The sequence below is a fragment of the Paralichthys olivaceus genome, chromosome 22 (assembly GCF_024713975.1).
Source record: "Paralichthys olivaceus isolate ysfri-2021 chromosome 22, ASM2471397v2, whole genome shotgun sequence".
Classification (NCBI taxonomy): Eukaryota; Metazoa; Chordata; class Actinopteri; order Pleuronectiformes; family Paralichthyidae; genus Paralichthys; species Paralichthys olivaceus.
The window spans coordinates 9,345,587-9,363,066 of NC_091114.1; the positions used below are offsets into that span (position 1 = coordinate 9,345,587).

General features: G+C 41.6%; 1 protein-coding gene across 7 annotated transcripts in view; it reads left to right on the forward strand.

Annotated features, from left to right (window-relative positions):
* kcnip4a (potassium voltage-gated channel interacting protein 4a) overlaps positions 1–17,480 on the forward strand; it is a 121,620-nt gene that overhangs the window by 84,399 nt on the left and 19,741 nt on the right. Inside the window, exon 1 of one of the 7 annotated variants that reach the window (XM_069518700.1) lies at positions 6,986–7,576. The exons of 5 other annotated variants lie outside the window; for them this stretch is intronic. In XM_069518700.1, coding sequence (XP_069374801.1) covers positions 7,465–7,576 — 112 coding nt within the window. In that variant the 5' untranslated portion in view covers positions 6,986–7,464. Of the gene's footprint in view, positions 1–6,985; positions 7,577–17,480 lie in introns of those variants that run through there. One more of the 7 variants, XR_011239890.1, reaches the window with a different exon arrangement.

Genomic DNA, 17,480 nt, shown 5'->3' on the forward strand with positions numbered 1-17,480 from the left:
GCTCATGGAAAAAGTCGACGAACTAAACTTTCTTTGCTTCTTCCACTCTCAATTTCTGTATTTGTTCAAAATCCTCACACCTAATTTTGCCACCTCCCAATATAATGCACTTCCTGAGTGTGTGCCACACGAAAAATATGGTGCTATTTATTACTGCAGTAGTTGGCATGATTATCCCCTTTGTTACCAAACTATAGATGCCTGCTATTAGACTGGAGATCACCTTATTTAGAAAGGGGCCATTATGTACCAACATATGTACCAACATACTATATGACATAGGTTAATTAAGTCTACAATGCATACAGAGCTATATATATTCATTTCAACCTTTCTTTGAGTATAAAAAGTTGTTTTTTTCTGCCATTGGATTTAATGCTTTTTACTGAACTTTAATCTCTGATATGAAATGCTGGTGTCAGATTTGCTTTGAATTCTCGGTGTTTCCCTTCAGGGTCATTAAAAATTGGTGCCTGCTCTGCTGCTTAGTCATTTCTGCTTCATAGACGTCTCCACGTAAATAAAAGATTATTTACACCTGGACCAAAAGGTTGCTTTAGGGAAGAACCTTCTTCTCCATCGTTTCATTTCCACATCCACGATTCCTTTAAGAAATAAACACCTGTATCGATTTTTTTTTGCCCTCTCTGCCGTATCTCATCCTGCGGACAGTGGCTCCAGCCGTCTTGTGTTCCGTCTGCCATTTTATGTCCCCGCTTGTCTTCTCTCCTTTTATTCTTCCTACTAATGCATATTGCCCATTGACCTTTGCACTTGAAGTTCAGTTTGACAGGCACCCCGCTGCCATAAATCAGATGACAGGCCGGCGCTGCACAAGGCAGCCCGTGTCCTCTACATGTTGTCTCCATGGTGAGCCGTCACGCCGCGGCTAATATGGAGAAGACGAGCAGGAAAGCCGATCGATGTTATCAGCTGGAGCACGCTGCCCTCAGCTTTGTGGTACTGTCCATTTGCAGACAATGCCATTGACGTTCCCCTTTTATGCCACAACTAATCGTACAGAAAGAATTGGGGTGTTGATAAAATCTCGGGGTCCTGCTGAAGAGTGAAGGCTGGCGTGTCTCGTGCTGAACGTACGGCTTTTACTGACATTCTTTAGAGAAGCCATGTTTGACAAGATACATGTTTTTACAAACGTCAAAAGCAGTTTAATTATTCACCTCAAGTCTGTTTACTAGATTTTATTTCGCCTCCTGCAGTGCATTATACATGGTGCAGTTATATTACCAAGGCTGAAATATCCACAGTGGAGTTCCAAAGGTCCGTTCTTACTTTTACAAGTAGAATATACTCTGCTGCTAGTATTGGTAAACACAACAAAGCTCAGGTCAAGCATCCAAAGCCCAGTGCATTATGGGTGCTGTTGTATTTGTACCTTTGGAGAAAATAGAACACCACAGTCTCTTTTCTATGTTTTCTCCAGTAATGTTGCACCGATTTTTCTCTTTCTATTGCAGAGATGTTCACACAAGGATGTACATGCAATGAGGCCTGAGCTGGGGGAAGAAATACACATTTCGTTGAATTGGTTTACACGATTGCTAAATATGGAGCTAGGTAAAGACTGAGACAGCTAAATGGAATTCAGCCATTATTCTCTTCGCTATTTCCACCTGCACTTTTTCAACCGTGACATATAAAATGCCTTTCTCAATTATTTAAAGGTCACGTTTCCAATCACCACAAACGATGAGTCAGAGTCTGTCAGCACAGCAACATTTTTACAATTGTTTTGCTGAAAATTGACCGAAATGATGAATCAACATTTTTTCTGATTGATTTGACTAATAATTATTATTTTGACGCTCTCACAGTGGAAGAGGAGTAATTCAGGTGCAAAATCGATCCACACAATGAGGGCACGTTCATGTGTTTACGACCATCCAACCTTAAATGATGCGCATTCAGGAATGCTCAAACATATATTTGTTATAATGACATGAAATAGACTGAGGAGTTAAAACAAACTGAAACTGTTGACTCATACCTGTCGATACGTAGTGATGAAGGGCTGACGACTGCAAAATCCTGTGTATGCATGTATGCCAACGCACCTGGCGGAGCGAGCCCCGCATTATCCCGAGTCCGCAAAGTTAGTCCCGAGTATGAGAATCACCCTGTGGCACTCTGCGGTTGATTGCTCATGCTGTTTCGCCGAGGGTCGCCCCGGTTCACGGCTCGTAATTGCCTTTCCCCTTCGCAGGCGCCGCTTCAGTAAATACGACGGCCTTGTTTTAATGTGCCTCGGAAAACACAAGCAGAACGCTGATGCCGCTTTGCATGCCTGAGCAGATCGCTGCAGGTGTCGCCTAATTATATCACCCACTTGTACACGGAGCTGATGTGTAAACAGCGGGACGATCTCATCTTCGTGATTGATGATGGCGGCATCGGAAACCAGCTCCCCCTCTCCTGGTCCTCTACTCTCACAGAAACTCCAGAGAGATTGAGAACACTTGTCCAATACTCTCATGGGTTCTTTGCTTAGAACATAAGAGTTTCAGATTCACAGCCACAGTTTGATTTAGATCACTCCTGCACCCGTGGTGTTTAATTTAGTTTGATCACAATTTGTTGCTGTACAGTGTTTCTGAAGTGTGTGGAAGTGGAAATTAGTAAAGCATCGTCAAGGCTCGTCAGGATATAACAGATATCCAGTAAAACCCTCGGAGGCTGCGTTTGTAGACTGATTGCATCACAGCAGAGAAAATGAAGCTGAACCATTTTGAAAGGCTTTTTCGAATGCATCCTTTCCTCCGCAAGAAACAAAGGCCCCAACAGGAGGATCCTTCCCAGCCCAACTTATCCCAGGATTCACTGCGGTTCAGTGACGTACCGTTTTTTCAAAGAAGTAATGGCGCCAGGAAGCAAAGACACATATCACGCTTCAAGTCAACTGAACAGCTGAGGGTTCTCTGGGGCATTGAAACTTTCTCTGGACAAGCTGGTGACGCTGATCAAGGAAATCCTCTGTAGACCAGACCGTCTCATTTCTGTTCATCCTTCGCGGTCTATGTGGCCCAAGAAGGATTCAGTCTTCATGCGTCCACAGATGGCTGTAGCCCCTGACTTGAGACATCGGTCATCACACCTTCAGGAAGTTTAGAGTCTCTTATTTACCTCAGCCTGCATGTGTGTGAACTGTGGGAGGAAGCCGGAGTAGCCGGAGAAAACACACGCAGACACGGGGAGAAGAGGCAAACTCCTTTCTTTGTCTGCATACATTATATCTAACATACCTACGGTTGGTGAGGCAGATTCATCGACCTCTGCTGTTGGTCATGTCCTCTGCGTCAACTCTCCTCAGACCATACGGGATAAGATCCTCTCCTTGTGAATACCGAGGACGGAAAGTGGTGAGACAGGTGCCAGTGACGAGTGAGAAAAAAGGTGTAATCTCTCCCGAGATCGGTGTCTGTCTGTCGACACAGGCACACGAACAAAAAGGCTGGAGTTTTGTCACCCAGACTAGTTCATTACACAGATAAGAAACGACAGAGATGGTGACACAGCTGCCGCCTGACATTTCAGACTCTGATCAATCAGAGACGTCGTCCAGCAGAGGTGACGGAGGAGGGAGTTTTTGAAACGCTTCAGTGGAGACATGATGGTGTGAAGTGATTTGGGAGGTGCAAACTGTCATGGAGTGATTGGATTTTGTATAATTATGAAAAGTTCCCCAAATTTATTTTTACCCATTAAATATATAAGAGTTCACAATTAATAAAATATAAATAAATAAAACCATGTTGAAAAGTCAAACATGTATTACCAATATATATCTTTAAAAGCTCAAACGTCTTTTTATGTTGCGAAATTTAGAGAAATGTCACAAGATGATGAAATTACTTTGCTTTCAACGTTGCAAAGATGCTTTTCTTTTTCTCTATTTTGTACAAATACCAGTTATATTGTCTTTTCCATGTTATTAAAGATATTTATCTGGTTGAAAACAAGAGTTCCACAGGATCACAGTAGAGATCTACTCTTGTTTTTTTTATCATATAATATATATATATAATATCAAAGTCCAGTGTTTAAGTCAAGGTAAAGCATTTTATTTTATTATTTTGGATTTTATATTTATTTTCTTATTTCATTATTATTTATTAGTTTGTGTTTTATTTTTTGTATTACAGTATCATGAGCTCTGGCTAGTCAGTATTTGTGTGTTTCTAAAACAGATTTGATGTGATTTCAGGGCGATATAGATAAGGGCCACTCTTACTCAAATCTCTTTCACACAATAGCAACTCTCTACATCTTCTTCTTCTTTTCTGATTTGACCATGAAACCATCTTGTAATTACAATCATCCAGAATAAAAAAGCCCTGTCAGGTCAACCAATGCAAACATTTTTTAGGCTGTCCATCTGTCAGACCTGCCGAGCTGTAATAGTGTTAATGGAGCAGGATGTGTGATGTAAAGTTTACCTGTCAGCAGTGTTTATGGAATAATGCCTCCTCTAGTTATGGAAAAGCCATGGCACAGAAACCCCACCCCCACTCTGTTTCTTCTTATGTCTCACCCTCTCACCTCCACCCTTTTCCCTTCAATAATTCATTGGTTGGATATCGTATCACTAGGCTGGGGAAGAGGTTATGATTGGTCAATCATCCCCATCAGGCTCCCAGGGACCATGTGGAGAGCCAGGGCAGAGTGAGGCCTGAGGGCATGGATCCCTGTGGCTCTGGGAAAACTTGGCTGGGTTCGGGAAAAACGAAGCCTCCGCTGGCCACCGTACATGTGGCTCGAACGGACGTGTGATGATGGCCGCGGCCTCACTGATGTCGTGCCAGTTGCCCACATGTTGGCAATGATGCTGTCACCCATGATACACTGAGGCAGTCAGCTGATATTCTGTACACTCCACTGTGCGTGACAGCTGGGTAATTCTTTGCTTATATGAGTTCTATTCGGCATTTCGATGCTTTTGGTGCTTTTTGAGCCGTATTAAAGGAGTTCAATCTGCAGTAACGATATAGGGGCAGCAGATACAAGCTGGAATGTCGACTTATTCATTGATGCTAGCAAACTGTTGCTTATTTACACATTCAGCAGATATGCAGAAGCAAACAAATGTTCTCAAAGGAACATATTTGGTTCTTTTCCTGCTAAATTCCAGCAAAATAATTGTAAAATATCTGGTTAATTTCCTGAGAATTTCACTATCTACCTGCTAACTTTGTCTTTTCGGAGCTGGGCAGGTACCATAACGTGTGTTTTTAAAGCTTTTCTCTGAATATGCTCGACTGCTGTAGCTGGAAATCTCACAGTAGAGATCAGTGAGAATGAATTTCAACAGAAATGCTGCAGGACATAAGAAAGTGAGTTAAATGATGATAATATGTTCCATTATTAATATCAAAATACTTGTTAAAGCTGCTTTAATATTTAATGGAAATTCTCGGACAATTGCAATTTTAAGTCTCCGAAGGATGTTTTCCTGGTTTACATTACTCGTCCATTCATAAACAATATAATTCCCCCAAGGAGGAATCACTGTATAATAGATTGAATTCTATTTGAACAAAAACACTCTTAAATTTACAAGCACAATCTGTCCTTATAGAGATGAGCCCACCCCATCATATATATCGCACTGATTCATACAGTCATATTGTCGGTGGGTATTTCTCATCCTCTATGGGTGAGCCTCACATACCAATGAGTCCCTACATATCCAGGGGGGGAGTCAGATTAAGTCGGATGTGTCTGCTGAATAATATTTTCTTTTTCAAACTGCACAGCACTAAATTATTCACTTTTTCACGGTAGATCTCTTCTTTCTGAATTTTGTTGCCCGTTCAGAGACGAGCGGTGGAGTAATTGTAAATGCGAGAGCTCCTTATTGAGCATATGGGCTGTAGAGTAAGTGGCGAGTCGCCAATTTCATTCAAAATAATCGAGCGCTGCGATGATTGTAATCAAGGTGGCAATGATGGAGTTCATTTCAATGCAGATGAATAAAAGCTTTAGATTTATAAACAGTTTGAATATTGGAACTGTCTTAAATTGTGGTTTTTGTATATTTCCAGCTTGAATATATTGAGTATTAAAATCTGTAATGTTGAGCGCAGTAATGCATCGATCGAATAATATTTCTTTTCAAGTAAAATTCATTTTGTTTCTTTCCTATAGATCATTAATTAGGCTCGAGGTGGATGATTATGATTATGACAGTCTGCACAAAACCAGTAGGTGGTGGTGTCTTCACTCATTTGCTCCTAACAATCATCCACACACACACATTACTTCACTACATCTCAGCCACATTCACATCCCTTTGGAAAGGAGTTGGTTACATTAAATGAAGCTGTGTGATCAATACCGTACACTTACATTGATATGTATAAAAACCACCGAAGACATTGACTCCTCTCATTCCCACATTCCATTTACCCATGAAACCCTCTTATATAAAAGCTTGGAAGGGGCAGAATTAACAGTCACGTGGTTGATTCTGAATTTTTATTTCTTCCTAATCTGGTTTCATGCATGAAAACAATGGAGTTTGCTCAGATCTTCAGCCTTTTTTGGCGAAAATCTGCATATTGCCTATGAAACAGTAGTTTGATATTGTCTGTATGAAAAGTAGATTACAGCCAGTGTATTATGATACAGCTTTTGTTTTCCATCCATCCTGCTTTAGTTCCCTCTTTTTTCTCCTCATCTGCAACTTCAGTTCTTTCTGCAGCTTGAAAACTGTGTCATTTTCATGATTTAATCATAAAGGAAACACAGAAACTCAACGATGACACACTAGGACCATTCACTGACACATTTTTGTGATTGTTTCACTGCTGAATTTGCATTCCAGTATTTGTGTTTGCAATTAATGTGAACATGTATAGCTCAAGAGAGGCTGTGCGTCCTCCAGCGCCTCATGTCCCCTCCGCCTCTGTCTCACCATCCTCCACCCTCCCCACTCCCTCACACATATCCACTCCCTCTCATCCTCCCTCCCTTTACTTTGCAGCGAGGCAGTCAGAGCGAGAGGGAGCCACAAACTATCAGGAGCAGAGTTTTATTTTCTCTCAGCTTTTTCACCTGTCTCCTCATCTGTTGGAAAAGAAAAAAGGAGGAATCTTTGAGATCAGCACGCCTGGACTTAATTCCACTTGGAGCCGGCTTTTCTAAATTCTCATTGACCCCCGTCCCCCTTGAGACCCTAAATGACTTCAGGCTTCTCACAAACCCAAGGCCGGCTTTCCTTTTTCTGATTCTTGACCTTGTCGTATTTAAACAGCAGCAGGCGGGTGCCGGAAGGCGCCCGGCCCCGACGTGTGGGCCGGTGCAGCGCTGGAGTGGGTACAGGGGAACTGGAGTGCGGGGCCAGGTGACAGAGCTGGTCCTGGCGGGGGTCCCGAAGGTGAGGAGGCCGGCTCAGGCTCTGGGTCCGGGTCAGGATATGGTGGCACGGAGTGGACCGAGGGCGGAGCGATGATGAATGCAATCTGGGAGACGGAGGGGCTGCAAACGGTGGGAATCGTGGTGCTGGTGTTTGCTTCGATCAAGCTGCTGCACCTGCTGGGGCTCATCAGCTTCTCGGAGGGTAAGACGTTGATGGAGAGATGGGGGAATGAAGGGACAGAAGGAGGACAGAAATAGAGAATATCCAACTTCTGTTCTCTTGACTCAAGTTTCTCTTTGGTTGCTTTAACTCCTATGAAACAGACCTGAGGTTTTTTTAAAACAGCTATTTGAGAATGTTAATCTAGGTTATAGAAAGACTCTGTGAATGAGGAAGTGTCTTCATTTTTTGAGTTGAAGTGTGTGTGAGCTTGAGATGTGACTGGAGGCAGGAAGATGTTGAGTCGGAGAAATGTGTCAGGTCAGAAAGATTGAAAAAGCTTTTGGAGGTCTTTGAATTTCCTGGGTTCGGAAAGATGAGGAATGAAAGATACGTTTGTCATTTTAAAGCTTCTGAGGTCAATTCCATCTCTTTTTTTTGTGCATATGTTTTAAAGGTTAAGTGTGTAGAGTTTAGTGACATCTAGTGGTGAAGGTGCATGTTGTGGCTGAACACTCCTCATCTCACCCTTCCCAACATGAAAGAGAATCTGTGGTGAACTGTAGTTGTCATGAAAACTCAAAAGGTTTTAGTTTGTCCAGTTTGGATGACAGTAAAAAACATGGCAGAGAGGACCCCCTCCATGTAAATATAAAGTATTTAAATATAAAGGGCCCATTCGAGGGTAAAGAAAACAACAATTCATACAATTTAGATGAAACACATCAGTGAAAACATCACTAGGATTATTTTATATTTAATTTCTGCCAAAAATCCCTTTCACCTGAATCTTACACCCTGGACCTTTAAGAGTACGTGTGTACCGGCGTGATTAGTCGCTCATCTCACAGCGTCTTCACATGTATACATCTTCTTTATGCACCCGGGGGGAAATTCAGGGCACCGTCTGGCTCACGGAGCGCAGATTGAGTTGGGGCCTAAATAAACTGTTTGGTTTGGATCCTCTGCGGTTGTCTCATTAAATAAAGCCGAGCAGCACAGTGAGCAGTTTGAGCAAAAAACCAGCCCATTCATCAGATCACTGTTTAGTAAACACGCCTTATCTTCTAATTAGGATCATCCGTCAAACGTCTCCAAAGCTGTGTCCATCTTCAGTAAAAAAATAAAAATAGTGGCCATGTGTAAAAGCAAGTAGCTGGAAAAAGCTGACCTGACCCCGAGAGGAGTGTTTACACGGAGGGTGGAGGTGTCAGTGTGTCGGCCGTGACTGTGTTATTTCAAAAGGCACATGGGAGCAGTGTTTTCCTTTTTTTAACAGTTTACATGCTTCAGTAAACAGCGCAGTGCGATGGGGTGGGGGGGGCAAGTCTGGCCACGTTTTTCCCTAAAGCAGCCGACGACGTGATGTTGATTGTTTTTTACGTGATGAGACGGTAGAGATGTCAGAGGAGTTTTGATATGATCAGTATGCCACTCAGGTGTCTGGCGGCGTCATTGTTTACAGAGGGACGCGCTCGGAGCTCGTGGCTCCTGACGAGCAGTTGATACAGAGATTGATTCACTGCATTTGATTTCACGTCCAGGAGAAGAACAGAGGCATAGAGAGAAAAAGATGAGCAGAGTTAAGAATAAGTATTTTTTTTACGATGATGGGAATTGATTTGAAAATGACAGATTGCAGTTGTGTTGTTACTCTTAGAGTAAAGCCGTGCAAAAGCAGATCGATCATTCAGTCAATTTCATATATTTGAAAAACCCATATTCACCTGAATTCCAACTATAGTGCACACCTGACAATTTAATGAGTTGATTATTTTCTTGATTAAAATTTGAAAGAATTTGTCCATAAAATTATGGAAAATAGTGAGAAATGTCATAAATGACCAAAGTCAAAGATATTAATTTTTTGAAAAATGACTGAAATGATCAGATGATTTGTTTAAGCTTTAATCTACCTATGGATAGATAGATAAATAGATAGAAAGACTGAAAGATAGATAGATAGATAGATCATAAACTGTTGGCAATTAATTCTCAACTCATCCTTTATTCTGTTAAACTAATCATTTCAACCCATTATAGGAAAAGATGAAGGTCAAAGGGTCGCAGTTGAATCTGGGGCCTTCTAGCTTCAAAGACTCAGTCCTGACCCCTGAGCCACTGCTTCATTCACACATAAACCCAGCAGTCATTTTGTGTTTCCATTTTTGTAACACAAATCCCTTTCTGCGACTGTTGTCTTCTGCAATAACTAAAAATGTTTGTTTCCTGCGTTTGAATTTTTTGTAAATAAAAACCTCTCGGGAAAGTGTTTCACTGAGCGTGCACGCTCTGCTTCACATTCACACCGTCTGACGTGTTCGCAGCTGAGAGCTGCCCAGTAGGATCACATCCCTCCGCCGCCAGCCACCTGAGCAGCCCCACTGAGGGCATCTGGGGGATAAAGGTCTCCCTTTAGAAGCTTCTAAGCTGAGGGAGCTTCTCAGCTGGGCTGCAGATTTGAAGTTTGTCTGGAGGTTGTTTTTTTTGACTGTGGAGTCTACTGGCAGGACAAGTAAGCTGTGAGCATTGTAAAGATTCTGTCCCCTCTCTTCTCCAGGGACTGCATCCTCTGATTTACTGCACAGACTGTAAAGACTTCAGACCTGGAGGTAGTTTGTTAGCAGCTCCTCCCTGACACTCGCAGGATTCCCTGTTGGAGAAAATACAGATCATTGCATTGCAGGGCATTGTTGTGTGCCAAGCCTTGGCAAGAAGCATAAGAGTGGCCGCTTCCAGTTTAATTATGAATGTCATTGGACTGATGTCTGCATGTATTCCTGCTAACTATGTAACTATGCCAAGGGTGGTTTTACAGTTTCACTGCAGCTGCACAACTATTACATTAGAGTTCTGATTACGTTTGTTGAAATTTTGTCTCTGGCAGAATTTATCATCTCATTTTGGTTCACACAGGTTTTTGCATTTATCCTTATTAGGACTTTGCATTGACTAATATTCATTGTGGACAGCAAACCTCAGAAATGACGTTTTGCCTGATTAGGCTTTGGCCCCATTAGGTCCAATGTTCCTGACAAAGTTAGTGTTGATACTGGAAAAAGTCCTAAAGACACACATGCACACACACACACACACACACACACACACACATTTCTACTTACACTGACACAAAACTGTCATTAGTGCAAAGTGCTGAGCAAAGACTCATCGGGTACAGACTAATCATCTGCAAGTAATCCTCTGTTTCAGCCCCATACCCCCGTAAATCACACACACATATTTTCACAATTACACCATTACCCCAACCACAATGGAACGGCGCGTCACTTCAGACACGTCATTTGTTATTATCGCGTTGGAGCCCAGGGAGCGTCTTAGTGGCTGATATTCATCTAACAATGTTCTTATGTTCTCTGTGTCCTTGATGGGGATTTATGACCTGGCAACAGAGAGAGTTGGCGTCTGCACTAGGCAGCATCATTATTTATTTAACTTTTTTTTTTTGTGTCTGTTTTCACTCGCTGGTAAAGTGTCTGTAGTATCTGCAGTGATGAGGTCAGGGCTGAGCCGAGCCCCCGAAATGTGATTGATGTACACGCAGAGACGACTACTGATAAACCGAACCTCATACATATATATTTATATAGGATTTTAGTGAAAGTCCTCTATCAGTGTTTTGTGGACTCAGACATGTTACCCACCCCTCCATCAGCATATTGGTGAGTAGATAATGAATGAATTTTCATTTTTTCAGTGAACTATCCCTTTAAGACTCATTTTCTTGTTTATTCAAGGCTAGGCCTCCAGATTGTTGTCATGGTAATAAGTCGTCTTTCACAACTGTGCTGCTTTGGCGACATTGTTTTATGATTTCCCATTTTTAGTTTGGTGTTGAGTGTCAGCCATGATCGAGCTCGACCTGTTGATCAGTATCAGATGCAGGAAACCTCACCCAGCCCTGCAGGAACCAGGGGGGGGGGGCAAAACTTGAGACTTTTAAACAATCAGAAGCCTGTTGAATCTTTCTGATACGAAATGATAAATGACCTTTCTGCCACTGTTGTTTTGTGGCATTTAGTTGTGATCCAGCAGTTGTGACGTGCCTGTCATAATAATCCCATCGAGTGGGTACACAGCTGACCTGCAGCCGGAGAAATACTGCTTTACTCTGAGCCATCTTTGCTCATAAAGTCCTGCATTATGGTGCTGTTCATCCGGTGTAGTGTGATGCAGTAAAAAGTGTGTTCCTCATTTTGTTAAGTGCAGAAGTGTGTACATTCTTCCCCACCACACACACACACACACACACAGTATAAACTGCATCTTCACAGGTTTGTTTTCTTTGTCGAGACAAACATCCATTATGGAAGTCAGTTTCAGTGTTAGCATCGTTTTCATTGCTTAAGATAATATAATTTAACATTCCGACCACTTTAATTTAATTGGCGACACTTCCAGTGGAAATAAATCTCATTAATACTCGAGCAAGTCACCGGGTTTAAAAGATTTAAATATGGAAACACTGACTCGGTTCCAGGTAGTGAAGTGGGAGATATTTTACGAGCAGAGCCTCTGCGAGCTGTAACTTACATATAAGGGACAACAATCAACTGGTCCAATTACCCTTTGGCTATTTTCCATGATGCCTATTTAAAGCGGTGACATGATTGACTTAACCTTTGCCTGGGCGCCCTAAGTTATTGGTCTCTCTGGTGTCTTTTCAAGAAGGGGGGGGGGGGGAGCTTTTAGAAGTAAAAGGACTTGACCTGTCAATTTGAGTCAGGAGAGCAAGGTCAACTATCACTCGAGCAATCACTTCTGATGAAAACATCACAGGTAATAAAATCCTGGTAGGTGGAGGGACTTCAGATGCTTCAGAGCCCAGAACATGATACGGATGATTGCGCTGCTTAAAGGTGGAAGAAAACAGCTGCAGGCAGGTTGTATTCTTAAAGATGTATTTAATTATGAGCTCTGTGCAGGGATGCAGTATAATGCACAGTGTCTCTAAAGCAGCCAGCTTGTGATATTTTCCACTATTATGAAACGTGAATATAAGCTCGTTGGGTTTTGTGATCGTCATTAATTCAAATCTCGCACAGCCAAATGTGATTGTTCGTCTTATTAAAATAAAATAACCCGCGGTTGAAAGCTTAAGTGTCGTTATGAAAAGAAAGAACTGGGAGTCTTTCATAAACCTTCGACCGTCTCGGGAGCTTTGACGCTGCACACGTGGTGCTTATTTTCAATCAAGGCTATTTCAGCTCGTTCTGCATGTTCGGGACTTTAATTAGTCAACAAAATGAATATCCATGTTGCCACACGAAGCCAGTAACAATATTTTCCATAATTAAGCCAGGGACAAAGGTTCTCATGCATAATGCAGGAGATCCTTTCCAGCAGTATAGCTTTTTAAATTCTTTTTTTTTTAAGACGGACTGACTACCAGGCTTTATAGTCGCCTCTAATTTCCACGGCTGAAAAGGATGTTTGAGTGTTTCTCTTGTGAAGTCTGCACACTGACTTTTTTCTCCTTTGGCTACTTTGTGTCTGACTCTCATTGTGTGTGAAACTTTACTTGGACGAACTCATGTAAAGCCATCGCAGTAGAAAACGCTGACACGTCGCTATAGTAAACCGATCTCATTACCAGCGACTTGAATGGTGCAGTGGAACCATTTGCCGCGCAGGGATGGGTTTTAATTTGCGATGAGTCTGATAAAATATCATCCATCATCAGCAGTGAAGCCGGAGCTTAGCGACAAAGGTTAAGAGTCTCATCTCATGAAATGATAATTAGCCTCTGCTGAGTAATCAAAGATGATGAACTAACAAGTAATGGATGCACAAAAAGATGCACAGAATTCAGTCTGAAAAGCATAAAGAGACACCACTCCACTGGTTTTAATGAAATTGGATATGGTTGTAGACCATAAATCACAAATCTGGCTCACAATGACCTTTTAATTACATATAAAAGCCTTATTGTCACATAAGCATTTTTTAAGCACATACTGGTGACTAATGTTTCCACACAGATTTCGTGGCATCTGGCACAAAACTTCTCCGAAGTTCTAGAGCAGCTAAAAACGTTTGAAAACGCTGCTGGCCACATTTTAGTTTGAAAAGTTAGAGGCTGCATTTTTTGTAAACCACAACCAATTGCTGGAAAAACAAAAAACGTGGATAACAAGCATTTCTGAGCTCATTGTCTTTGCTAACAGGTGTTGTGCCGTTAGCTATTAGTTTTGATGTGATATATGCATATTTTTGTATGGACGGGGATTAAAACCGATACAGAGCCAGAACGCTGGTGTGGCGAGAGATAATTGTAAGTATCTTGTCAGAATAAAATCGATCAATCCATCAATGCAATTTTCTGAGGTAACATTGTTCTGAATACTGATTACGAATCAGTAAAACTTGCTGCCTCTCAATCATTTTTTTTTAGGCCAAATCCTGATAAAACTCCCTTCCTTTGTTCCACCATATCATTTTTTTTAAATTATACGATGAGAAAGGCCAGAGGTTTTCTGTCCAGTGCAGAGCAGAGTGATTTTTTTCTTGGAAACAGACGTGTTGAAACACTTGAAAGTGACAAATGATTGCAATTAACAGAACAGAGTGGTCTTTCCTTCTCTTTCACATTCCAATAAAAGCCTCAGTCCTCTGATGGTGTGTCATTATGGCCAGTGTGAAGGGGAGCGTACTCTCCCTTATGAAGAACATGAAAAATGTCTATTTGATGTTATTCTTCAGGCTGAAAAATGTTGCCTCTTGAACTTAAAAACACTTAATATTTCTATTATTCAAAGTTGATTTGTTAAAACTGTGAATAATTACTGTGCATAAGGCAAAAAAATTAATTAATCCATTTTTTTTTTTTTTTAGAGTAAAAGATGTGATACCTCTCTTAATGTGCGCTGGCTTCAGGCTTGCTAACCTGCAGCTGCTGTGCTTCCTCAGGTTAAACTGACTAGCTTTGTATTTTGCGTTAAAGATACTGCAGCAAATGTACTAGTACTAGTCTTAAGTACCAGTTGAATTCAGTCTGTACAGTCTTAGGCCTCATGCTGGTGTTGTGCTGTTAATGTTTCATTTTTAAACCTTAGAGTCGAAACACTGGGCCACACAAAGAGCAGCACGTAGAAAACATGGCGTCTTTGCCGTCTTCGACATGAGGTCACCTGCTGATTCCTCGCATCGAGCTCATCAGTTGATTGTGTTTGGCTTCACTGACTTGAACTTACGTTGGCTTATATTGATAGAAATTTGGGAACATAGTAGAGAAGGAGCATCCGAATGAGCTTTTATTTTGAAAAAAGAATTTATATTTTGTTCCAAAAAGGCTGATCAAGAGCGAGAGAACCTGCAAAGTGTCCACACGTTTATGGGATCACAGAGGAATCCCCATCCTGCCTTGCGTCACAGCGATATCTCTGTAATAATTAATTCATCACACACACACACACTCTCTCCAGTTCTTGCTCTTGCCAATAGTCACAATCCCAGTTATGAAATTGAATTCCACTGTCTCCAAAAATCTGTTTCCACATCGTCTACTCCCTGTCTCAGATTTATTTGGATCTGTCTTCCATCATGAGCAGTCGATCCCAAAACTTATCAGGTCCCAGCAAAAGTAAACTCATAACGAAAAAGATTTAAAATGCAAATCAGTGTTTTCGCTCAGCTCTATCTCACAGGCAGTTGGTGTTTGTGGTCTCAGTGATGCGCCCAATTGGTTTTTGTTTGAACACAGGCCATGCAGTGACCTGTCTTTCCTTTTCTGTTCTTAAGTGGGTTTCACTGCCCGCCACAGGGAACTGGAGGCTGTTTTTATTAAATAACAGGACTGACACATCACTCTCCTCGGCTTCAATCTTAGGGCTTTCTTTGTAGCCGTGCCCGCTAAATGGGAACGAATGGCGGATCTGTATCCACCTCCCTCATGATTTGTCTGATATGAAATGAGGATTTCTCATCACGCAGTGGGGACAGTGTTTGAATTACTTTTCTTTTATTGACTGGGATCTGCAGATCTAAGAACCGCACGGGGCTGAGTAGCAACCTGCAGATGTCCAGTGCTGGCAGCTCTGGTATTCTGGACGTCGGCTATAATTTGTTTGGGAGCATCAGAAAATATTCTGTGCTACAAAGGGGAATTTATTACACCTCAAGGAAGGCAAAGCTGGCATTTGCAAAGATGATTTATCTAATGATTCAGGCGAATCTGGATATGCAGACTTTACATAGTATCCTGTTGCACTTCCACTCACCTTCACGGTTCACTTATGTGATATTATTTCTGTAGAGTTTTTACTTCTGGAGGAGGAGGAGGAGGCAACTCCACATGTCTAAACTTCATGTAAACAAACAAGACTGAAAACTTGGAGGTAAAAGATGCTGAGCTCACAGTTTTGCTAATTGCCTTCCAGCTAAGACCGAGTTTGAGATTCTAAAAGTTCACATTCAACTGACTTCCCCTCATTCATGAACCGCGACTCGCTATACAGGGAATCGAACACTACTCAGTGTATTTTCTCTGTTCTGGTAACTACATCATTGTCAAAAGATTATGACGTCCGCCAGCTAGTGTAAAATCCCATAAAAGAAATTTCAAATGTTTCTTCGACTCTTCAGTATTGAGACTTTTAGGTATAAAGCACATTGAAGCACATCATAATTTATTGTGTGGTTTATGACCAGTGGTTGTAATGTTATTTGCATGATGCATTATGGGAAAAATTAGTCTGCACTATCAACGTTTGCAATAAAACATTCCGCTGAATATTTTAGCAGCACTACAAAATGGCAGATTCACAATATAGTGGGCTATACAGTGATTACTGTTTCGGACACAGCCCTAAATAATATGTGTATATATTATATATGTCATATTTGACCATATATGAAATGCATTTTAAGTCAACTGCAGCATTTCTATCAAATCGCCCCAAGTCTTAACAATGTATGTAAACATCGCAGTAATTCATTTTCCTGATGTTTTGAATTTCCAGAGACCTCAACTGCAAACAGACTGTAACATTATTGGAGCAATAAATAAAAAAAGCAGCAGCAGAGCAACAGTTTTCCAAGTTAGTATTCTGCTTGGAGGTGACTAGTGCCAAACTTCAGGTGAGCCAGTCGGTTTGGTGAAAATCTACGACCGGGCCGAGGCTGTCGGACCCTCATTGTCTGCCGCCCTCTGGCTCGCCGGCTGTAATTTCAGTTAATCGCGAGTTGCCACATTTGTCCCTGTTTGTGCTGAAAAACAACACACAGCCTCGGGGCCCAAACACTGGACTGAGGTGTTGCAGCGGATCCGCTGTTTGCACGTTGACACAATAAATATTGGGCTTAAAAGCTGCCTCCTGGCTCTTTCTCTGATTGGCTCAGATTGAATTTTGCATTTGCACTGGTGTAACTGACCATCTGACACTATATGACCTTCTGTAAATGTTCTTTGTGTTTACTGCTCCTGATACTGAGGTGACCTTTAGAAATGGGAGAGTTTAAAATCCAAACACGAAAGAGGCATTGACCACATAGCAGGAGGCAAATCATTGGCTTTGACTTGCACTAAATATCAATCAATTAAACAAGCCCTCTCTTTCTACAGACATCATTTATTTTTAATGGAATCATATTTTTGCCTTCACACAGACATATAGTTGTGTAAAATATTAATTGATAGTTTAAGATATGTTTTAACTTATTCTTACTTATCAGTAGAATTTAAAAGTATCGATTCATCGGTTTAATCCGGATGTCTCATTGAAATTGTGCGTTTCTTTTCGGTGCCGTTCTGAGACACAGTAATCCCCCATTTTTTACTTTGATACCATCTGTGTCAACATCTGCAGGAGACAGATTAAGGTGTTAAGAGATTAACACTTGGCCGCCACTGTCTCTGATACCTGGTGTGAGGACGCTGTACACGTCACCCCCCCCTCACTCTTCCATTAATCAATCAGAAGGAAGTCTG